At 32.3% G+C, this 25,952-nt stretch overlaps 2 protein-coding genes, 1 long non-coding RNA gene and 1 other non-coding gene across 5 annotated transcripts in view; 1 reads left to right on the top strand and 3 right to left on the bottom strand.

The window, feature by feature from the left end:
* Positions 1–510: 510 nt before the first annotated feature.
* hoe1 (OCA2 melanosomal transmembrane protein hoepel1) lies at positions 511–20,768 on the bottom strand. 2 transcript variants are annotated; one of them, XM_089713363.1, is made up of 17 exons: positions 20,657–20,768; positions 14,577–14,755; positions 13,149–13,278; positions 12,616–12,655; positions 11,510–11,645; positions 10,476–10,621; positions 9,791–10,030; positions 8,682–8,885; positions 8,083–8,198; positions 7,033–7,171; positions 6,539–6,674; positions 5,591–5,793; positions 5,213–5,306; positions 4,157–4,299; positions 3,446–3,556; positions 2,561–2,708; positions 511–1,659 (listed from the first exon to the last, which is right to left on the bottom strand). In XM_089713363.1, exons 2-17 carry the CDS (start codon positions 14,749–14,751, stop codon positions 1,481–1,483), a joined length of 2,340 nt encoding a protein of 779 aa, XP_089569489.1. In that variant the 5' UTR covers positions 14,752–14,755; positions 20,657–20,768; the 3' UTR covers positions 511–1,480. The 2 variants fall into 2 exon arrangements, with proteins under 2 accessions (XP_089569489.1, XP_089569490.1); XM_089713364.1 differs by lacking the exons at positions 12,616–12,655; positions 13,149–13,278; positions 14,577–14,755; positions 20,657–20,768 and adding an exon at positions 12,358–12,379.
* Positions 7,859–13,123, top strand: LOC149475481 (uncharacterized). The gene is made up of 2 exons (XR_016318089.1): positions 7,859–7,918; positions 12,943–13,123. It is a non-coding gene; the product is annotated as an uncharacterized LOC149475481 (long non-coding RNA).
* Positions 11,860–11,933, bottom strand: TRNAI-AAU (transfer RNA isoleucine (anticodon AAU)). Its single transcript has one exon. It is a non-coding gene; the product is annotated as a tRNA-Ile (tRNA).
* A 519-nt stretch (positions 20,769–21,287) lies between the features above and the next one.
* Positions 21,288–25,952, bottom strand: part of LOC149475479 (P protein-like) — a 33,565-nt gene continuing 28,900 nt past the window's right edge. The window contains exons 16-18 of the mRNA XM_089713516.1: positions 25,825–25,935; positions 24,799–24,946; positions 21,288–24,089 (exon numbers count right to left, since the gene is read on the bottom strand). Of these exons, the coding sequence (XP_089569642.1) occupies positions 23,911–24,089; positions 24,799–24,946; positions 25,825–25,935 (438 nt within the window). The 3' untranslated portion in view covers positions 21,288–23,910. The remainder of the gene's footprint in view (positions 24,090–24,798; positions 24,947–25,824; positions 25,936–25,952) is intronic.

Here is a 25,952-nt window from a genome sequence, read left to right as displayed (position 1 = left end):
TTTTTACGTTTTCAAAGTAAATAGAAGTGCCGACAATAATCAAACCATGTTATCTATACACATATATTAATCCTTATCCCATTAAATGATGTTTTATTATAGACTGTTTCAATACCAGCAAAATACTTTTTAAATGAAAAGAATTGGATATTCCATTCAAAAGATATAACGAATTTTTAAAAGTGTCAATCTACAGAAAATAGTAGGTATACTGTTCGAGCAGGCCGTAGTGCGGGGGTCACGGAGGAATTCTACCAATATGCGTCTTGACGGAACACAGTGGGGTTTTTTTGGTCGGTAGGAATCCGACATAAATCCGAATATGAAAGATTTCCCCACTAAAACAAAAAAAAAGGCCGTAGTGCGGGACGGGGTAAAGGTGATTTTCATGTGATTAAAAATTAAACCTATAGTCCGACCTATAGTAGACTTTTCACTGTAACGATATCGCTATCTATGCGGGTGAAACCGCAGGGCATTGCTAGTATTATATAAAATAAAACCAAAAAGTAATCAGAAATATATTTATTTAACTGATACAATATAATAAAAACAATGGTTCATAACATTATTATATTCGATAAAGCTAGTTATTGTACTCTGTTATTGGTATTTTTGGTCTTAAAATTAATATTAAAGTGAAAATTTATATCGATAGTTACAATATCTGACAAAATACATGCGCTTCTGTGCTTTTAATAATAAAAATTGTGCACATTACTACATTAGTTACTCTTACGTTATTATTTCAGAAATATGAGACAAATGACACGACATCCTAACCATAAAATAAGGTAAAATAAAACATTGCAATTTTGCAGTCTTTGTACTTATAGACTTGCGAAATATTATTATTTTATTCTTCTACGTAGTTCTACGAGTGTAGTAAAATCGATTGTTGGACGGATAATAGGTATATTGATTTTCAATAATATTAGTATTAAATTTAACATCGACTATTAAGTATTAATTGTACAATTTATTTTGCATAATTGAGTCAACTTATGACATAACATTCTTAAAATCTAAAAAAGTATAGTTAAGTAAGTATAGTATAGTTTCTACAGTTTTATAAATTAAATTCTTTTCGTAATTTAGTTTGTATCATCAATATAATGGACAGCGTTGGCCCAACAAATGATCGTCGATGTTTGCCGCTATTTACGGTAATTGTGAACAAACATGTGCAATGATGGGCGATCATAGAGATTTAGGCTCTTACACTATCATGATTATCTCGACTCGCCCATCGTTGCCCATTGTGAAGAGGGCCCGTAATATTTCTATCAATTATTGAAGTGAAACTTCTTTATGCGCGTTGAAAGTAAAATTTCCGTCACGTCATGGAGAACGGCAACGATTTTAATTTTTTACAAAGAAGTTTCACTTCTGACACGTGTGCACACACGTTTTTTTAACCAACTTAAAAAAAATGTTCTCAATTAGGCCGATATAGTTATTTTTATTTATTATTTTATTATCAATGCCATTCAAAAACACAGTGACACACCAAAAGATAAACAGTAGACACGACAAGATGGCCGATCATGATCGGGAAGCCGACTTTGAAGAATTTCACAAAAGTGAACTTGTAGCCATGTTGTTCGGCCACTCCCGCGCATACTACGTTCGCACTAGCTCCTATTAGAGTGCCATTACCTGAAAGTGAGAGAAAAGAGATTTTTATGATTTAGATAAGAAAAATATAAGTCTTAAATACCTAATTGCATACAAACATTCTAATAAAGTGAATCATGAATTCTACGAAGTTGGAAGAACCAAACAAAATACATATTATATTGATGTTTCTATTCTCCACTGTTTTTGAAACAATAGCATATTTTTTAAATACGCCGTGAGTATCTATGTGAAAATAATAGGTACACCATAATATTATACTGTATCTGGAATGTTACTTTCAGTTATGTTTAAAATAATTTATTAACAAAAAGTTTTCAGCAGCTCAACATACCCATAGATTAACACATTATTAGTACATATTTGTATTTCCTGCCTAAATACCTATACACCTTACTTTTTCTTATAACTTTAACAGTCAAACTAATTATATTTAATATTAATTTTTCTTAATTTCTATTTTTCTTGTGTAACAGTCAATTTAAATATTTTTTTTCGTCCGTAACCTTTTTCTGAAGATATTTTTTTCCTTTTTCTTTCTTAGTGTACAAAATATATTATACTAGATTTCCACCCGCGGCTTCGCCCGCGTTTTTTAAGGAAAACCCGCATAGTTCCCGTTCCCGTGGGATTTCCGGGATAAAACCTATCCTATGTGTTAATCCAAGTTACCCTCTATATGTGTGCTCAATTTCATGCAAATACATCCAAGGCATAAAAAGTTTCATACAAACTTCTATCCCCTATTTTACCCCTTTAGGGGATGAATTTTCTAAAATCCTTTCTTAGGGGAAACCTACGTTATGACAGCTACCTGCATTCCAAATTTCAGCGATACGTCCTGTGGTTTGGGCTGTGCGTTGATAGATCACTATATCAGTCACCTTTGAGTTTTATATATATATAATATTTTCCTACTCACCCCCCAAACACGCGCCATACAACAGGGCCCACACAAGGGGCCCCATGGGGAGCCCCAAGTTGGGGTTGTTCCCAATTGCTACCACCACTCGCACCATCATAGTGGTGAGTGGAATGTTGTCCACGAACGCTGATAATGTGCCCGATACCTGGGGAAATATTTATTTATACAGGGTTACTTGTAAAACACCAGCAACCTCGCAGGACAAGATATTTATTTATTATTTATTTAATCATTTATTGTACCACACCATTTAATATGTACAGTATAATATATATCTGTTTGGATGCGAAGTACAAAAGGTGAGGTCTTCCAGGCCAGAGTACAATAAAAGTTTAAAAAATCATTTAAAAATAATTTATTGCGTTATGCCAATAGTCGTAGATGTTGTTACTTATGATGTTAGCTATCTTGTCCTGCGAGGTTGCTGGTGTTTTACAAGTAACCCTGTATAATAATTATAATATGTAATTATACTAAGTAGTTAATTATGTAAATAAAACTCATACTTTGTATAATTTACACTCTATATTATATTATAGTAGCTGTGCCCCGCATATTTACCCGCAACAATGAAATAATTTTTCAAATCGGACAAAAAGTTCCTGAGATTCCAAATTTCCAAATCTATACTAGAATTATAAAGCAGAAGAGTGTGTTTGTTTGAACGCGCTAATCGCAGGAACTACTGGTTTGATTCTGGAAAATTATTTCATTGTTAGATAGCCCATTTATCGAGGAAGGCTATATATCATCACGTTAAGACCAACAGGAGCGGAGCAATGCGGGTAAAACCGCGGAGCACAGCTAGTATAATATATAATGGCTCAAAATGCTTCTAAAAGGAAATCTAGTAAAAAATCTAGTTTATTTTTAATACTTTACCCATAAAGTTAGTACAATAGCGACAGCCAATCTGGAAGTTTCGTCAACTTGCAATATAAGCTGTTCCATCAACCCGCCGATGTAGAGAATTAAACCTAATTTGGATAATGCCTGTAAAATAATAAATAATTAATATCTATACTAGTTGTGTTTATGACTTCGTTCGATAAATGGTCTTACCACAAAACAATTATTTATACACAGTCTGACTTTAAACCAGGGATCTAGTTGTCTATGTGAAATACGACAAAACCAGATTAAAGAGAACCCGAACTTAAAGTTAAACCCTGTCTAAAGTTTTTGTGTGGTAAGACAGTTAACTAATATTTAGAGCAAAAAATATTTTATTGTTACCGGAAATGTATAAAACCTGTCATTGTATACAATTCCTAGGAAATGCATATAATTCCTAAAATCACTTGTATTATTTTATATCATTCATTTCATCTGCGTTATCCGAATTTTAAGCTAAATAAATAAATAAGTTATAATTTCCTACAAATAAAAAATTAATGGGCCCTCTTCACAATGGGCAGTTTTGGGCGAGTAGAAGCAATCACGATAGTGTAGAGCCTAAATGTCTATGGCGGCAAACATCGACGATCATTTGTTGGGCCAACGCTGCTCAATGTGAAGAGGGCCCATAAATAATTATTGTATTTGTATTTGTAATTTTTTTTATTAATTTCCCCCTAAAATATAATTACTTACCTCCATTAAAACAAACAGAGCTCCAAAGAACAGTAGAGTGGACCACTCTACGCGATGCAGGATCGGCTCTAAGTCGTCTCTGTCAGCTAGAGTTAGGAGTAATATTGCTCCTAGGAACGCTGTCCAGCCCAAAGATACTCTATCTAGAATTAAATAAGATATTATGTATAAAATTTTTAAAAAACATAGTAATTTAAAAGATTAAACATATTTGAACAAAACATCCTAAAAACCACAAATTTCAAAAGTTGAATACTGTTGCAACGTTATTTGCAACACATTATGTTGGTCGCAGTAAAACAAAGTCTTTTTTACCCTTATAATATTAGAGTAGACTAGCGGTTCGCCCCGGCTTCGCCGGTGGTACATATTTCGCAATAAAAGGTAGCCTATGTTCTTTCTCAGGGTCTAAAGATTGTCTGTGCCAAATTTCATCAAAATCGGTCCAGTAGTTTATGCGTGAAAACCATACATACATACATACATACAAACCTTTCCTCTTTATAATATTAGTATAGATAAAAGAAAAAAGGGCGTGTGAGCCGAGTGCACGTGTCAGAAGTGAAACTTCTTTGGCAAGATTATAAGATACCAAAATCGTCGCCTGACTCCATGACTTGACGGTATTGCTATGACGCGACTTTGAAATTTTACTCTCAACGCGCCACACCCAAGATGTTTCACTTCAAACACATTTATAACTAGAGAACATCAAATACGTCAAATCTCAAAAGAAATATTGTTATAAAAGAGGGATGTTGCCTAATTAAAATTAACACCTTTTTCCGTGCCAGTAAAGTTTATAGTCGTTTGGTATCTTTCATTTTCAAATTTCAACAATTGTCCGAAATAAAACTCTGCCTACTAATGTATTAGGCAGAGTTTTCGAATAATACAATCGACTTTGAACATTACTGCCACGGAATAAGGTACTAATTTCAATGAATGTTATTTTTCATGTTAATATTATACAGGCAAACTTACAATTTGTTCTCTATTTAATTTTTAAGAAATTTATGTAATAACGAATAAATAATTAGTATAGTTTATACTTACTTAATTCAGGAATAGAGTGTAGAAAGAAAACGGTGACGACAAACACAATAGCTATTGTAGATTTGATAAGAAGAGTTTTGTCGCGTATTTTATACTGAAAAAAAAAAAATTAACGAAATTTATGAAAATGTCTAATTTCGAGATGTAGGAACTTTTGGTAGATTTTTGACGTGACAACGTCTTATAATTCGATAGAGCCGGTTGCAAACACGAAAAAACATGACTCATGCGGCGTTACCTCACTCTGAGGCGTTCCATGTAAGGCTTGAAGTGCGAGCGAGAGCGCGGAACGAGCGCCAAAGAAGCACAATCGGACGTTGTCACGTTCAACTATCGTCAGTAAACCGACTTTACAGACAACCAATTTTTTTTCATTACCTTTGCTTTCAACTCCACCAAAGTACTTTTAAAAGTATCTTTGGGACAGGCTCTTTTATTCCTCTCCTTGACCATAGCATGTAATTGTTTATTTAATTTAGTTATTTTTCTCTCTAATCTCTCTCTGACAATATTAACACCATTGCTTAAGTGCGGTAAAGAATCTGCCGCCCGACGCCATATTGAAATTTGATGACGTAATTCTGAAAGTATTTTTAAATGTATATAAATAAATAAATATTTTAAAATATTTCAGGACAATTTTCACACACGGCACGATCTGATCCCATACTAAGCTTTTCGCTTGTGTTATGGAAACCAGATGGCTGATAAACATACATATATAATTTTAAATAAATACTTATATAGATAATTAACACCCAGAGCAAACATCTATGTTCATCACACAAATATTTGCCCCGGGTGGGAATCGAACCCACGACCTCTGGCTTGGAAGGCAGGGCCACTACCAACCGAGCCAACCGGTCAGTCGATATAAAAGTTGAGTTTATTAAAGTAAAACTCGACCGGATGTTTTTAATAATTTTTGCCATTTATAAAAATTACAAAAAAAGGGAGCTAACAAAAAAACTATTGCATGTACCAATATATATTTTCAAAGAAAGTAAATTATATCAACGTTACTGGTAAAATATAGTGGTTAATGACTACTATCGACTTATAATACTTATAATATTCAATCTTATTTTATTTTCAAAATTATTTTCAATTGGTCTTAAAAGATAAGATAAAAATTAAAAACATATATAAAAAATATCGTGTGTGCCGAAAACATGTGTCAGAAGTGAAACTTCTTTGGCAAGGTTCAAAGATATCAAATTCGTCGCTTTACTCCATGACGTGACGGTATTGCCATGACGCGACCTTGAAATTTTACTCTAAAAGCGCATAAAGAAGTTTCATTTCAAAACATGTAAAAAGTCTTACCCTGAATTTCTCTAGGCACCTTCAACCGTAGTTTATTCACATCTCTATACATAACTCTGATTTGCAATGACGTCTGTATAACAACAAACACTATTCCAAGAGCCATGTGCGCGGTGAAGTTTACAAAGTTTATTCCCTGTAAAAAATTTAAATAAGATACATATTAATAAAATATCAGAAAATTTTACTTTCATATTGTATTTATTTCAAATAGATTCAAATAAAAAAAAACAATATCGAGAACTCGAGAAGAAATAATATCGATCTTTCGTATGCAGACATATATAGATATGTCCGGGCTAATCTCAAAAAGTACTGCATAGATTTACTTCAAATTTTGTACAGAGATAGCTTGAGACCTGAGGAAGGACATTTTATAGTTTTTATCCCGGAAATCCCACGGGAACGGGAACTATGCGGGTTTTTTTTCTGCGCGGGCGAAGCCGCGGGCGGAAAGCTAGTTTTTAATAAATTATTAAAACAAATAAACTCACAGAATGAATAACAGCCTGGTTAGAAGCCACAATCACATTGGGCGGGTCTCCTACAGGAGTGGCTGTGCCTCCTATATTACTGTATATCGCCATGAACATTAATATTGGTACTGGGTCGAGGTCCATTACTTCGCATAACCTGGGGATTATAGTTATTAAATTGTAATATTGACATGATTTTAAAAGAGCAACTATGGAGTTTCTTGCCGGTTCTTCTCCGTAGATACTGCTTTCCGAATCGGTGGTAAATGTTAAAAATATGTAATGACGATTCAAAAGTGCTTCTAGAAGTCTAATTGAATAAATAAATGTTTGAGTTTGAGTTTACTTTTACATGAATATAAATTGTAAATTGTAATAAATTGTAATAATATTTGACTGATGAACAGGATTTTTCTATTTCATGGTGCTTCAAATAAAACATTTGAAAAAATATGTGCTGTAAGAGTAATTATAAACTAGCTTTTCGCCCACAGCTTCGCTCGCGTAGTCTAAGGAAACCTCGCATTATTCCCGTTATAGATTAAAACATTTTAATCCCTCTATATGCGTGCCAAATTTCATGAAATACGGTTCAGGAGTTTTTGCGTGGGAGTAACAAACAAACATACCAACATTCGCATTTATAATACATATTAGTAGGATAAAAATCATGAAAAAAAAATATTTATTGAAAAAGTTTCAAAATAATACAGTTTATATATTTGGGGAAATTAATGAATGTGCCTTAATATGTGGACAATTTATTAAAATAAATAATATTGAAAGGAATGCAACATTTTTTAACCAACTTCAAAAAAAGGAGGAGGTTATTATACCTACTACTCGTGAGCGTAAAACCGAGGGGTCCTGGGTTCGATTCCTGGTGGAGACGAAGAAAAAAAAAGTCTCGGTCTGGCAGGACACAGAAGGCTGATCACCTACTTGTCCCTAAAAGAAAATCGATCAGTGAAACAGATGTATGCATAATGCATCTGCCCCTTACCCCACTTGGGGACACGGGACTTCACTATTATACCTACAGGTTTAAATATGAAAATTCTATTTTACCTTATTGTAACAGGCGACATCAATAGTACAGTGGTAACATTATCCAAAAACGTTGATAATACTGCAGTTATTAGACATAGGAGATAGATTAATGGCCATAATCTACCTTTTGTTACCTGAAAAAATACACACTTGGAGTGAATGTCTGTTTGTATGTTTATATGCTATCTAATTTTAAACCATATATGTAATAAATTGTAAATGGTTACCTCCCAAAAAGCGCTTGTTATGAAAACAATAAATTCTTTCCAATTTCAAATTCCAATTTTACCAAAGTCTTTGGTGTGAATTTCAGGGCATGAATAAATATTATATTAAAATGGATTTTTTGGAAGCAAAGTAATAGTTTTTTTATCTAATATGTAGTAAATACATATAAATACAATTTAGTATCAGCGCCATCCATTAGGAGTTTTTTTTCACCTCAAAAATAACTCCTCAATAGTTTACCAACTTCAAAATTAAAAGGGCCAATGATGATGATACTGACATTTTTTACTATAACTTTAAAGAGTAAAAGAAAATAGGCGGGATTTCCAACGAATGATATAAAATTTATAACTTTAATCATAAATTATTAAATAAATACTTTTACTAACCTCAAAAGTGAAAACCGCCAAATAATCAAAGATACCGGTTTCAGCCATAATAGCCACCAATATCATCATACTGAACAACAGAAGCAGTGTTTCTATATCAAGCCATGATATTATTTCCGGTAAAGTTGGTCTTTCTCCCACTAAAGATAGTGCCGCGAGTGATGTGGTAGATATTAAAAGGGCGGCCATTGTTCTGTTTATAATCTAAAACCATATATTATATTAATAATGTACATTGAAAGAAGAAAGAAAGAAAGAAAGAAAAAACATTTATTTCAAGGACATTAAAAATAAAAACATTTACATAAAAAACAACAACAAAAAACTTAAAACATAAAAAGCAAATATACATTAGAATTTAACTACAACTTAGAAAAGAGAAAAAAAATTTTCATTGTTATCCTAATTAATATTTAGTATTATAAAATATTATAAATGCGAAAGTAACTCTGTCTGTCGGTCTGTTTGTCTCTATTTCACGCCTAAACAGCTAAACCGATTTGGAGGATATTTGGTACAAATATATCGTTTTAATCCTGAGAAAGGACATAGGTTTTATGCCGGAAATTCCTCACAACCGCATAGTTCCTGTCTTCTTCGATTTTCCGGGATAAAACCTATCCTATGTCCTTTCTCAAGCAAAGAGACATACTGACAAACGGTCAGACAGTGTTGTAATATTAATAGAGATGCGACAGTGTGTTTGTTTGTCATTTTTACACGTCGTTACGTAGGATTTTTATATCTGGAAATAGGAAGAATTTCATTTTACTACACGAGCGGAGCCGTGTTAATTAAGTATTTTTTTTATTTAAGGGAAAGATTTAGAGGTTTTAAGACATCTCGATACTAAGCATTTATTGGTATGTGTAATAAAAAAATCATAAAAAATAGAGTTTTTTTTCGGAAAACAGTTATACAAAAAAAAAGTTCAGTTCATTTCCCAATCCAAAGAAAATGTAATCCGTGAGGAGATTGAAACTGCTTTTTTTCTTCATAAGATGCCTCTTTTATCATTTCTTTTACTACCCTTCAAATAATAAATAAAATTTAACTACAATTAAGAGAGCTTATTTCACATATATTTTTAATAAAAAGTAACTACTTACCTCAAAAATAATAAGCACATACAAGCCACATAACAATAAGACTGCATATATAACGCCCACACTGCCATCTAGCGGATCTAAAGTGAAACTCATACTAAAAGCTATGACACTAGATGTCGTTGTATTCAAATATAATTTATAATTTAAATTTGTGTTATTTGTACGAAATATATGTGTTCTTGTTTCTACATTTGTTGTTAATTTATCACTTTGCAGTAATATTTTCCATGGTTGTGTGATCTGTAAAAATAAATAGATATTTGAGAAAAATACAAAAGATTTTTAATGTGCGTCATATTGTTTTTTTATTAAAAACCAATACATTTACAATAGCCAAATATAAAAAGGAGGTTTTTTATGAGCTCTATATTTTTAAATTGTCTCTTTAAAAACTCATAAATATATAATTGATGCACACTTCAATAAATATTTTGTGTAACACACATAATTTAACAATATAAAGGACATGAAAAACAAGCGAAGACAAAATTATATCTTTAATAATATTTAATACAGTTTTATAAGCACTAAAAACACTTGAACTCATGAACTTATTGTCACCAATCCTTGATAAGTGTACAAAGTTTGAATTAAATCTGTCCGTTAAATCAAAATCGAGTCTAGGAATCGGTTACATACAAACATACAGGTGAAGCTAATATATGCGTGTTAAAAAGACACTTACTTCATTTTCGTTTTCAAGCCACGCTATCAATTTTTCAGCCCCATCATACACAGTAGAATTCATTTTAATTTCAGCCTGTTCGGTTATAAACGGTCCTGTTAATTTTATTAATACTGTTTCTGTGTGCGACATGTTTATTGTATAATCTGTAACGGAAAGTGAGGGTAGTTAGAAAAATATAAATGTAAGTAGACATAAACTACGATAACATGGCGCGCCCTTCCAAAATTCAAAACGTTTGAAAGTATTTGTGAAAGTATTTACAATGCACCACCAAGATTCACAACGCATGTGTGCGTAATGAGACGGCCGTCAAACAAAAACAAATCCACGGATTTGTTGCTCGACTAGTCACGCTCTAATCGCTCTTTATTATTAGTAATGGCGCTGCACTGACGTATTCTATGAAAACGACACGTGCGTTGTCTTGGGCGCTCGGCAACTTATGATTAGTTGACCAACAAATCTGGACGTAAAGTACTAAAGACGAATACGTACAACTACATACAAACTCCTTCGTAAGGATGTCACTACACACATTGAAACAGTAATTTGGAGGGGCGCGTCATGTTATCGTAGTTTATCTCTATAACAATATTAAAACAAGGAAATTATTAAAAATAGCGTTATCGCATTTAGCAATCTCTGCCAGAAAACCTTATGTTTAGGATTTGTCTTAAAAATTAGTATAAGGTTGGCAATGTATAAATTGAGTTAAGATAAAATATAGATAGTTATATAGGAAAAATCAAAATATATATAAATCAAAAGTGACTGACTGACTGACTGACATAGTGATCTATCAACGCACAGCCCAAACCACTGAACGGATCGGGTTGAAATTTGGCATGCAGATAGATGTTAGGATGTAGACATCCGCTTAGAAAGGATTTTGATTATTTCTACTCCCAAGGGGATAAAAAAGGGGATGAAAGTTTGTATCATGTAAATTTATCTTTTCCACGCAGGTGAAGCTGCGGGCAACAGTTAGTATAATATTATCTGCGATATTAGATAAAATAAATATGACTTACTGTTAATTTCACCAGGAATAATAGCTGTTGTTATAAATCTCTCGTGTTTTTCATTATATGTAAGAAACACACAGGTAAAGAAAACCCAACAGCCGAGTAGTAAGGACATTTTTATATAGTGTTTTGTCCTTTTTTTCTGGAAGAAAAATACTGAATTATTTATATGATAAATGAATTGAAAAATCAAAAACAGCTAACATTAAGTTCAATACTACTAGGTAGAAATAAAACACTGTTTAAAACCGTTTTAATTTACTGAGCAAGTGACTTAATTCGTTACCTAAAGTAAAATAAATTATATAATACATATAGTAGTAGTAATTTAGTAAAAAAATACATAAAATTTCAAATGGCCCATGAGGGGATCGAACCCGCGACCTTCGCGTTATTAGCACGACGCTCTAACCAACTGAGCTAATGGGCCGTTGCGTAGATTTGCGAAAAACATACTCACAAAAAATGTTAGCTACATCATTCGTATAGTTATTTTTATTGTATGCCTTTATCATAAGAATAATGGAAATTATAACAAATAAAATGTAATTATAGCAGTTCGACTAAAAACAATAATAAAAATACAACAAACAAAATGTTAAATGCCGATGAAGTTGCTCATTTACCAAGGTAATAAATGTAACTAAGTCATTTAGGAATAACTAGCTTTCCGCCCGCGGCTTAGCCCGCTTTGTCTAAAACATAATAATTTATATACTATAAAACCTTCCTCTTGAATCACTCTATCTATTAAAAAAAACCGCATCCAAATCCGTACATAGGGACAGAGAAAGCGACTTTGTTTTATACTATGTAGTGATAAATATTGTTTAAAATATTAAGAAACATATTACCTTATAACTAGTATAGTATTATATTATTATTACTAGCTGTTCCCCGCGGTTTCACCCCCGTGGCTCCTCTCCTGTTGGTCTTAGCGTGATAATATATTGCCTATAGCCTTCCTCGATAAATGAGCTACCGATCACCGATATAATTTTTCAAATCGGACCAGTGGTTCCCGAGATTAGCTCGTTCAAACAAACAAACACTTCAGCTTTATAATATTAGTATAGATATGTGCTATTACTTATCGTTTTATAATAGGGTACCTGTGCTTGCTTCCTTCTGTCTTCAGGTGATACATGAACGCTGAAATAAAACAATTAATTTTTAAAACTGAAAAGCTCTATTTAGTTCTATCAGAATATAATAATAAGCAAAGCTGGGGGCTAAAGCTAGCAGACATTATCAAGGAACATATGGTATTGTACAAAAGTTAAATTGTGCTGACTTTTCTGAGCACACGTGTCAGAAGTGAAACTTCTTTGGACAGATTCAAAGATACCAAAATCGTCGCCTTACTCCATGACGTGACGGTATTGCTATGACGCGACTTTAAAACTTTACTCTCAAAAGAATTTTCACTTAAAAAAAAGACGGGTTGCACTCCGGGAGTGCCGGCAGAAGTGAAAACTTGATTATTAACGTTGAACATGTTTGATATCCATCCGTCTTACGCTTTTTCGATCAGGTCACGTGTCCTGACGCGAGTTTAAGATTTTATACCCATTACAGAAAAAGTGCTCAACGCCGCTAAAGAAGTTTTCACTTCAAAAAGAGTTAAGAAGCGAAGTACTCTTACTCATTCTCATGTTCTTCAAGATGGAACTCTTCCTGTGTTGTTTCTCTACAATTGTCCAAAATGGGATCAGAGTTGATGGTGAATTTTGCTATTTTCTCGATTCCTTGGTTTGATAATTTGTCACCATTACCTAAAAATGTCAAAGAAGTTATTCAATGTTAATAAGATATTTTAAATATATAGTTTACCATTAAAATTTAATTTAAATACAATGTAGTTTTAATTTTTTTCAATAAAAATAAATGCCCATTGCCCTGTCCTGTCGCACTAATTTGGTTGCAAAACAAATGTCTCTTAGAATTAATAACGTAGAGTCTGGCCAGCCAAAGCTGAACCCAGTAAAGGGCGGCAAATTAAAAAAAAATGGACCTGATAACATCGGCTTTAGTAGGAAAAAAACATTTTGATACTTTTGGTATTCATAAAGGTGATCATAGTATATAGGTACATTAGGTACACAACACAGCAGGATTTAAACATTATTAAAGTAAATGATTTGAATAGTTTTCAACAAAACTGACAACTAACTACGCAGAAACGCCATGATGACATTCCATAGTGTGGCCGCTACAAAAAACACTGGGTTCAGCTTTGGCTGGCCAGACTCTAGCTTTGTATTGTACATAATATTTATTTATTTATGATCTTTATTGCATACAAAACATAAATACAAATTTCACACACACAGGACATTTGATGCAAAGGGCGGCTTTATTGCTACAAGCAATTTCTTCCAAGCAACCCGAGCAACCAATGTATTGAAAAAAAAAGCAAATTAAGGCAGAAGATAATAATATGTACTAGCACAGACTAATAATAATATACTACGTGTACAAGTACTAGTGAAAAAAAACTTTGTGGTGTAGTCCTTTTCTAATATATTATAGAGTATTTTGCGAGAAAACCCGCGGGAGGAAAGCTAGCAAATTATAAATACACTATACCTATAGAAATATGCCGTCACCGGATTTGACGAGCATACGCAAAATTATAATACATAAATTATTTATACATGCATTTAAAATAGATCCATATTCGTAGGTGTCAATTACATATTCCTATACCTGCGTCCTACAAGTAATATTTAGCCAATATTTAGCAATTTGATTCTTCTACATATATTTTATAATAAATAGTATGTAGTATGAAAATACAGTATACGTAGAAGGTAACTAGGTATTTGAATTTCGTAAATCGGTGTATTAAATTAAGTTCTATAATTTATAATATGCTAAAAAGATTTCTCTAGAATTACTCTAACTATTAAAAAACGCAAACGCATCAAAATCCGTTGAGTAGTTTTAAAGATTTATTCCCTGGACGGACAAACAGCGACAGCGACTTTGTTTTATATAGTGAAAGTGAAGTTTAATTCTTCTATTTTTTATTCTATCCTTTTCCTAACTAAAAATTATCCTATCCACCTACCAAGTTCTTCATACTTCTGCCTTATTTGCTCCAAAGACGGATCCTTCTTAATCTCATCTGGTAACCCATTCCATACTTGCAATGTGTCTGGAGACAGTTCACTACAGGACACTAAAGAGTATGTGCTTTTGTCTATTTCCCGGGGAGGTTTTTTGAAACGACGCCATAGATCCATTTATCTGAAATATAAATATGATGATATTATAAAATTCTCAAAATGTAGCTTCGTAATGGTGAGATAATTTCCTTTTTACACGCTTTATATTAGCTTCACCTGTATGTTTGTAACCGACTTCTTTGGGCGCGATTTTGACGCACTTTAAACGGCCAGATTTCGTTCAAACTTTGTAGATTTATTGAGGACCGATGACAATACACTAATTTGATAAAATTTTCTATTTTTTAGTTCGGTTTTCTATAAAAAGCGTGTTTTTTAGTTTTTTTTAACTATTATTATTAGGTTCAGCTTGTATTAAATGTAAATCTAGACTATATTAATATACCTAAGCTTCATACTAACTTTGTAGATTTATTGAGGACCGATGACAATACACTAATTTGATAAAAAATTTCTATTTTTTAGTTCGGTTTTCTATAAAAAGCGTGTTTTTTAGTTTTTTTTAACTATTATTATTAGGTTCAGCTTGTATTCAATGTAAATCTAGACTATAATAATATACCTAAGCTTCATACTAGCTTATATTCTATGGCCTAGGTTTTCATTACTATTTTGTGACCTAGGTGATAGGTCTAATATTACAAGCAGATGTTATAACTTTCAGTTAATGTGAATAGATGATTAGTGTGACGTAGATATCGATGAAGGTGATTATGATGATGATGGTTATTATGACAATAAACTACACACGGAGATATAGTTTCGATTCCTACTAAAACATATGTAGTAGGCATGTTGTAGGAATGAATGTTTCTATTACGAGTATATTATGTATTTTATGTAACTACATACGAAATATACGCTTTTAAACCATTGAGATAATATTACTACGTATGGAGGAGACACCACGAAGAAAATCTGTGCGCCATTTTTTTGCTCTAACTAAGTTTTAAAAATTATTATCTAGTTAGGTACTTACCGATGAAAGTTATTCCTTTGCACTTTTCCGTATTATTTGTATTATTTGTGCAATATCGTAACACACACGAAGGCATATTTGATGCGTTTCACTTTAAAACAAATAAAAAATGAGCGTGCAGTTACGCCATATGGCGTATGTTGAGCGGAACATAAGTGATGTAGGCGGTGTTGTCTCCATATGTATATACTATATATATATATCTCAATGTTTTAAACTTTATACAAAAATTTTTAACATGATATTTACTCATATTATGTTTAATTATTACGTAGCTGAAGCTACAAGGTAAAGATGAACCAGGGAACTTAGTTTTTTGTTTCTTCCCATAACGAATAATATAATACGATATTTAAAATAGCCAAATCAGTTCTAGAACAGTCGAACAGCATTTTTAATATAATAATTATTTACAATTTTTAAAGAGTAATATAAAAAGTTATATGCATTATCTTGATTATCTGGTTACGTTTATGTCAAATAAAGATTTTAACTGTCTTATCAAAATGCTATCCTTATCTTTAGTTCTAAATCTAGATCTTTTTAAACACTATTTAATAAGCTAAGATATTAAGGAAAATAAGAATTATAAACTTCTGCCCGTGAGAGGATGATTCTTATGAAGAGAACAATGTACCACGGGCGAAGCTGGGGCGGACCGCTAGTTTATAATATTAGCACAGACTAATAATAATATACTACGTATACAAATATTGGTAAGATTTACAAAGGATACAGATTTAAAAAAAGTTTAGTTTGAACAATGATTAGTATTTAACGTATCTAAGCACCCTGAAGGTTAGTTAACAATGGCTCATATCATTGTCACGGTGCATAACATTTAATTATACTACATTCATATATGCCTTATTTGAAGTATGAATTATTATGGTTATTTTTGTAGACATGTTTTATTTTTTTTAAAGCAATACAAAACACTGCAGTGTAAAATATAAATATAAAATAAAAAGGTCTTGTTTCGGCCCTGCATTCATAGTAAACTAAAGAGTAAAGACGCCGTTCGTTATACGGAAACGGAACGTGGGAGCGGTTCTGTGTCTGTGTCCGTGTTTAAGTTTAATTAAGTAGGTCGTTTTAAAGTAAAATCGTTTTAAATGTTTGTCAGTTTGTTTGCGTTTAAACTTGAAGTTCTACTCTTGTTGCCAACAGCTAACATAATTATATTAGTAGTGCCAATTTGTTAATAAACAATATAATAAGTCTATATAATATAGTCTATGACCTAGACTCTAGGTCAAATAATAAAGATCTATAGATCATACATGCTAATAGACCGGGAGATACTGACACAAAATTTCGAGTCATTTGTAACAGGATGGCGGTTCTACAGGGTTCTTAGTACGCAATGACAAAGAGAAAAATGATGGTGTGAACGGAAAATAGCGAAAGTCAAACGATTTGTAACAGTATGGCACTTATTTTTCCTGTAAGTTTGAGGATCAACGAATATAAATACAAAATTTCAAAGATCTAGGTGTTGGAAATCTTCACTTATATAAATTAATAATAAATTTATTTTTCAAGTATGACAGCACTTTTTCCCCCTACTAGAAGTATGGCAAATATAATAATGGTCACATTTTATCAAATACTCTCCAAAAAGCCAAATGCAATACTGGTACAAAAAGATAGGCGAAATAAAAAAATTTTGCAGATTTTCGGCGGTATGGCGACCATTTGGAATCGTCCGAAAAGTATGGCATGGCGATTTTCGTAAATGGCTGCACGACGATGGTTACCTGTGCAAAAGTTAGCTTGGTACAAATGGTTGAATAATTGTTTTTTTTAAATCAACACATTCGCGTCGGTATGGCGGGCTGTAAGTCATACCGGAAAAGTATTGCATGACACTACCGCCTACTTCTTTTTTATGGGCTATCGGTAAATTCTAAAATTTTTGTGTTACAAATCGTTTGACTTTCGCTATTTTTCCGACGAGTTCGACTAAGGCCCACGCGACTAACCCACCGGTACCAGCGTTCATACCATCATTTTTCTTTTTGTCATTGCGTACTAAGACCCCTGTAGAACCGCCATCCTGTTACAAATGACTCGAAATTTTGTGTCAGTATCTCCCGGTCTATAATCTGTTTACGCAACTTGAAGTTACGGTTCAAAAATTTAAATATTTTTGAATGATTTATACATACATATTATAGAAAATAATAAAGACATGTGAAATATTAAATTCGATATACCTATCACTGTATAAAAACAAAATCACTTTCTGCCATATGTGTGTCTGTAACTATTCTTTGAAACTAAGCAACGGATTATGATGGGTTTTTTAATAGATAGAGCGATTCAAGAGGAAGGTTTTAGTATATTATTTATAAGGTTTTAGGCAAACGAATCCGCGGGCTGAAAGAATTATAATAATAATTTGAACTAGATAAACTAAATTATGAGCGTAAAGTTAAGAAAATGTACACAAAAATCACGCGATAATATCGGCAGCAGAAATCACAAAACGAATCTACTTCCTACTAATCCTACTAATATTATAAATGCGAAAGTTTGTGAGGATGTGTGTGTGTGTTTGTTACTCTTTCACGCAAATACTACTGAACCGGTTACAATGAAATTTAGCACACATATAGAGGGTTAAACTTGGATTAACAAATAGGACAGGTTTTATCACGGAAATCCCACGGAAACGGGAATTACCTAATATGCGGGTTTTCCTGGGCGCAGCCGCGGGCGGAAATCTAGTTTATTAATTATTGCATTATTATTAGTTCCTTAATAAAATATTATTACTAATAAATTATCCGATCATAATAATAACTATAAATAAATGCCAGTAATCAATGAAACGCATTCATTTTACAGTATCTATTTATTACCAACATACCTAAATAGTTTACGATTTTAAGTGTAGGTTCATGTTTTTTGAATAAAATAACGTGAAAAGCCTTTAATATACTTTAATATAAATTGTTATATGTATGTTAGTCTGTAAGGTATTTATTCTATGGGTCTGTACAATTTATTGTCTGTTACCTGAATTAAATATAATAAATAAAATAATAAATAAATAAATAAAATATACAGTCCCCAAAAATATAGTTTGTCCCGGCTTCCCTCTTTTGACCCGGGAAAAAAAGTTCTGTACAAAATAATACGAACAGACGCAACTTTTTAGAAGTAAAATAATAAAAAAAAGACGGGTTGCACTCCGGGAGTGCCGGCAGAAGTGAAAACTTGATTAACGTTCAGCATGTTTGATATTTTGGAATGGTACCTATCCGTCTGCACTCTGCATGGAATATAACTTTATAAGGGCTAAAAAAAAAAAACATCCGTCTTACGCTTTTTCGATCAGGCCACGTGTCCTGACGCGAGTTTAAGATTTTATACCCAACGCCGCTAAAGAAGTTTTCACTTCAAAAAACTGTTACAGTTGTCGGAGAATTGGTGAACAAATAACAGGTGAACCTATACATACAGGGTGGAAATTTTCTATGGGCCCTATAGAGAAAGGACCTAAAATACTGGAGATAGCAAATTTTGATGAAAGGAACAATTCCTTTATTTTTAAAAGGCATAGAACTGCATATAAACATTTTTGAAAATAGGCCCATTGAAAAATTTCCAGCCTGTCTAAAAAAATGTTGTAAGTATTCCTTCATTTGTATGATTTAAAAGTTGATGCGTATTTTAAAAATAGAAATCGGAAACGAACTGAAAATTTTTACCCTTTACCATGGACGTATAAAAAAAGACGGACGGTATATCGCCTAAACATTGAGTGAAGCCTAGTAATGGCAGCGAAACATCCATATGTGTGTGCCATGTTGCCATGGCAACAGCTGTCCTAATGACAATGGCGGCTGTATTTTTTTCTATAAAATTTGCCGTAATAATTTTGTCATTAAAACATAAAAGAAATAACTTACTTCCCTGTGGAATGTAATCCCTTGTGTTTTGTTATTTAAAATTGTACTGTTGCGACACCATTTAACCACGCAAGACGGCATTTTAAATATTTTTTGTGAAACAGCGACGCAGTTAATCAGTCGGTAGTTCACGACGTAATGGCGGCCGACTAGCTAACTATGATGAGAGTGTGTGCGTGTTTATTGTCTTTACACGATCGCTAGCTTACTATGGTGGCTTCACGTTGTTTGTTCGTAATACGGCGTCCGTCTTTTTTTATACGTCCATGCCCTTTACCTCAACCTTATGATCTAAGATTCCTTATTATTTTAAAGCTACCTGGTGCCAATTTTTCTAAGTTTTGATCATTTGAATGCAGTTTAGTTTTTTTCTTTAAATAGGTAGGTAATTCATATTATAATAAAATACCTATGTCGGGAATAGTAATAAAATATTATTAATTAGGTGTAAGTGTGTAACTATATATACTTATAAGTATGTATTACGATTTTATCAAAACCAGTTCAGTTTTTTTAGTACCTATTAATACATAATTACAATAATTAGATTGGGTAGGTACGCATAAAATATATATATGTAAATAAACCTATGTATATATAAAAATTAATCGACAAGGAGCATAGTAACAAAAATGACCTTGAAAACTGTGACCTTTATTTTAGAGTTTAAAATTAAACACTAAATAAAACTATGTTATATATATTTGATAAGCAAATTACTGTAAAACTGCTGGACTGATTTGCCTGTTGTTATTCAGGTTTGAAAGATTTTTTAGTAGGTACCTAAATGACGAAAAATATACCAAAAACTTAGGTTACTACATAAACTTATAATTTTGTCGTTTAAAATAGCAAGCAAAGCCTTTTAAAATTGTTAGTTTTGCACTTAAAATGCTAATGAAACAACCTCGATGTGCAAAAATCTATAAATACACACATACAAACCTTTTACATATTATTATAAACAAAGTCAATAATATGTATTTATTATAACTACAATTTAAATTAAATGAATTGCCACAATCACATTATAATAAATTATTGATAAAAATTTGTTATTTACCTGTCAAACTATGAAATATTTATTTTTTTTATGATTCAACGCGCGTACGCACTTCACAACACTTGAAAATCGACTGCGAGCTAAAATTAAAAACAAAATTGAAATTGAAAACATATCAAAACGCAATGCCAAATGTCAAATTTGACAGATAAAATATGAAACAAACATTAATATCTTATCTGTGGCGTCATGGCTGCAACAATATGGACGTATTTTTGCTTAATAAACAATTTTTATTTTATTTACATATCAATGTAGAATGTAGATAACACATGCATATATGTATTCTCTGTGTGTATACTATTCGTTCAGGCGTTTTTTAGCCTGTAACCATAGACTATCTTTTACATAATACATAACTAGCTTACCGCCCACGGCTTCGCCCGCTTTGTCTAAAACCTAATAAATTATATACTAAAACCTTCCTCTTGAATCACTCTATCTATTAAAAAAAATCGCATCAAAATCCGTTGCGTAGTTTTAAAGATTTAAGCATACAAAGGGACATAGGGACAGAGAAAGCGACTTTGTTTTAAACTATGTAGTTGATATATTATAGGAATAATACAGTAGAAATATACATAATGTATTATGAATCCAGATATAAAGGTAAGGTAAATAAAAGAAAATATAGTTCTTATAATGTATTTCTTAATATACAAATATATTGGTTAAATGTCTTATCTAACTAGACAAATACGTATACAATGAAAATGTATGTATCTCTATCTCTCTCTCCCTCTCACACACAAACACACCTATAACTATTATAATATTATCTGTGCATAAAATAAGAAAATATTAACAATGACAATACTAAAACTTGATTCATAAAATCTAGAAGAAAAAAAGAGCGTGTGTGCCGAGCACACGTGTCAGAAGTGAAACTTCTTTGGCAATATTCAAAGATACCAAAATTGTCGCCTTACTCCATGACGTGACGGCATTGCCATGACGCGACCTTCAAATTTTACTCTCAACACGCCTAAAGAAGTTTCACTTCAAAAATAATTTAAATAACTATCCTATTAGTTTTAATGCGCTATAATAAAAAAAAATGTAATACTAAACTAAATGAATACTGATTCTAGAGTCGCAATTTTATAATCTATACTAATATTATAAAGCTGAAGAGTTTGTTTGTTTGAACGCGCTAATACCATGAACTACCTGTCCGATTTGAAAAATTATTTCACTGTTAGATAGTCCATTTATCGAGCAAGGCTATGGCCTATATATGTATAGGCCATATATCATCACGCTAAGACCAACAGGAGCGGAGCAATACGGGTAAAACCGTGGAGCACAGCTAGTATAATATAATATTCATATATAATAATATAATAATAATAAAACTCTCGACATATCACAGTTAACATAAGGTACAATAATTTTGCAAACTACACAATCTAAAATATAAATATATTATAGTTATAAAACACACTAACAATATGAATAAATGAATAATATGAGTATTGTGCGTTTCACGAGAGAGTTCCCCTGCCGTTATGTTGGCATACCTGACTGTCAAAAACGTCAAAGAGCTAAGAAGCGTTACAGAGTTGTCGAGGTTTTCCGAAATTTATAAATGTTTTAGAGATTGGCATCATGCCGCATACGCTTAGAAGTGGTGAAAGAGAAATGGCTCTGTAACGCTTCTAAGCTCTTTGACGTTTTTGACAGTCAGGTATGCCAACATAACGGCAGGGGAACTCTCTCGTGAAACGCACTATAACAATATTGACGTGACAACGTCTTATAATTCGATAGGGCCGGCTGCACGCACGAAAAAACATGACTCATGCGGCGTTACCTCGCTCTGAGGCGTTCCATGTAAGGCTTGAAGTGCGAGCGAGAGCGCGGAACGAGCGACAAAGAAGCACAATCGGACGTTGTCACGTTCAACTATCGTCAGTAAACCGATATTACAGACAACTCATTTTTTTAGTCGGTTTCTGTCAGCTTCTTTTTAAATTTCTTTCACACCATATCCATGTATAATATATTTTATAATTTTAACTGTCAGATAAACTACACAGAACATAGTAGGTATCTAGAAGCTGTGAAACCAGCTTTTATATTATATTAAATAAATAATTATTTAAATATAAATTTACATTCGAAGTTCATTTTATATTGTGATTTCAGGATAGCTTGCACGATACATAATTTTAATTATTTTCAAACACAACATTCAAAAAAGCAATCCATAAAATAAACTTATTTTAATGTTTTAAATTATTTTAATAATAATTGTTCTTTAAATTATTATAAAGCTATAAAAGGACGTTTTTTTGAATAAATAAAATTAAGGCTTGCGCTTTGTATATAAAAATTAAAAATATACATAAAAACAAAAACTATCATTTCCATGATAACATTCTTCGAAAAAACAATTAGTATTTTTAAACCAATAAACGGAACATACAAAAAAAAACAAAACAATCATAAAAAAATGCGTTAGAAAAACAATCATACAATGTATATCATCATATATTTTAAATAGGTAAATCATTCAACAACTGAACTCACAATCACGCTCAAAAATTATCCGAAACAAAACTACTTACGAGTGTATTAGGCAGAGTTTTATAATGAGCGATACAATAGACTTTGAACATTACTGCCACGAAATAAGGTGTTAATTTCAATGAATGTTTTATACAACGCATTTTAGACCTTTGTGAGTCGATTGTGAGTCTAGTTGTTTATAGTAACGTCAATGGCGTAAGGTTGTAATGTTCACGCATACTACATAATTCAACTAAAAATAGGATAATAACTTTTTAGCGTCAATTTGGTGTCCCAAAAAACACGATTTACTTGAAATATTGGACATTCTTTTTGTATTTCAGTATCGATTCACAAAAATTATCCTGACTTGAATAAATTAATTTGTTAGAATAAACACATATGACGTCACAAAATGACGCAGAATAGATCCTAATTTTTTTTAATCACATAGAGACGTTCCGTTTGCATGAAGACTCGATCTAGCCATTATTAAAGCGGCTACTCACGTACCCGCAGCAGGGGCAATTTTGAAATTGGACACTTCATTGGCTCCTTAATTGTCATATGTAAGATAGTATTGTCATATATGTCATTTCAGGGGCAATTTTGTGAACAGCTGAAATTGCTCCGACGGCCGACCAACCGAGATTGTAATCGCCTCTGAAGGTACGTGAGTAGCCAGCCTTAGTCTAAATTTGTAATCCAAATTTCGAATCTAGAAAAACCCAAACTTAAATATTCTAATGCCAAGTAAATACACAATGGCAGAGCAAAAGATAAGCGGTGGCAACAATCAAATGGCCGATCATGACCGGGAAGCCGACTCTAAAGAACTGCATGAACGTGAACCTGTAGCCGTGTTGTTCGGCCACTCCCGCGCATACTACGTTAGCACTAGCGCCTATTAGAGTCCCATTACCTGGGTAAATAAAAAAAAAATATTTTTATTTTATTTATTTATTTTAAGCAATTAGATGACAGAGATTCATTAATTTTAGTAACATTATAAGCTAATGTTAGTAAATATTAAACATTATAACAAGTGACAAATAAGAAGAGTTTAATATAAATTTTTAAACAAGAGAAAATCTTCGATATCTCAGCGGTATACGAACTCACGTTTTCTGCCTTTCGGGGTGTCCGTTAGATACATAAAACCGATAGAGAGATAGATAAATTCGTTTGCTCTGGCGACATACAAGACCCGGGTTTGAATCCCGCTGAGTGATCGAATTTTTTTGTTTACTTTAAATATTCTCATTTATTAAGCATTTGAATGCTATCGAAACAAAAATTATAGCCAAATGACTGAATATTCTTTGTCATATTATATAGTTCCATATTATATAAAATTAAAATTGTAATATTGACATGATTTTAAAAGAGAGCAACTATGGAGTTTCTTGCCGGTTCTTCTCCATAGATACTGCTTTCCAAATCGATGGTAAATGCAAAAAATATGTTATTACGATTCAAAAGTGCTTCTAGAAGAAGTCCAATTGAATAAATAAATGTTTGAGTTTGATTTTGAAAATGTAGCCCAACGAGATAATTACACAATACACTTATGATAAAGCACATTTTTTCAAAATTAAAAAAAATACTATCAAATCAGTTCTTTAACTCACCACCAAGACAAGCCCCAAACGAGAGAGCCCATATCAAAGGCTGCATCGGCAAATTGACCGCGGGATTCGAACCCAGAGCCGTCACCACTCGCACCATCATTGTGGTGAGCGGTATATTGTCCACGAACGCTGAACTCACACCCGATACCTTGAAAAGTTAACTAAGAATTAGAAAGAAAGCAAATACGTTTATCGTGACGCATGCAAATAGAAAAGAAATGTAATAAATTTAAATAAAAGATATGTAAATATACGCCAGGCCTGCAACTCAGTGCAAGATAGTTTGATTTACAGTAGATGCCTTATGTTGTAACTTATTGACGTGATTGTAAATTATTAAGGGTGAATAAAGATATACCAATAATCATACATTAATGATTGAGATGAATACTTTTTATTATGTGGGTAGCGAACAGAGATAATAAATAAGCAGTAAAGTGAACCTTTCTTCATGGTATACAAAATAAATAAAAAATACAAAAGAATCAATCCTTCCTATTATAAATTACTAATATTATAAAGCTGAAGAGTTTGTTTGTTTGAACGCGTTAATCTCGGGAATCACGGGTACGATTGGAAAAATTATTTCGGTGTTAGATAGCCCATTATCGAGGAAGGCTATAGGCTATATATCATCGCGCTAAGACCAATAGGAGCGGAGCAACGCGGGTAAAACCGCAGGGCATGGCTAGTAAATAATTATACATATTTTCTATCTCTTTTCTATATAATGTATGAAATTCTCGTATTACAATGTTAGTTACTATAAAACTCTAAAACAAATATTTCTGTCACAATTGTAATTACATAGAGTACCCATGTATATTTATAACTTTTAAAGAAGGTCTTTATTAAATCGTGATCAGCTAAAACACTATGTCTGTTATATATTATATCTGTCTGAAAAGTCGAATTCAAAGAAGAATGTCGTTTAAGATTTTACTTGCAATAATATATATACTGTTTTAAAAATTGGGTTATCCTAAATAACTACTATCTATTAAGATTAATTTCAAATTAACTTACCCACAACAATAGAACTAAAGCAACAGCAAGTCGAGCGCTTTCATCAACTTTCAGAATCAAGGACTCAGTTAGACCTCCTATGAATGCTATCAAGCCCAGTTTTGATAATGCCTGTAAAATAACACAAA

This window comes from Colias philodice, chromosome 30 (genome assembly GCF_061535455.1).
Source record: "Colias philodice isolate Cphi_HAF_F1 chromosome 30, ilColPhil1 Martin Lab GWU primary, whole genome shotgun sequence".
In the NCBI taxonomy this organism is placed as follows: domain Eukaryota; kingdom Metazoa; phylum Arthropoda; class Insecta; order Lepidoptera; family Pieridae; genus Colias; species Colias philodice.
Note: the sequence above shows the minus strand (reverse complement) of the source record. Positions and strands in the feature narration are given on the sequence as shown.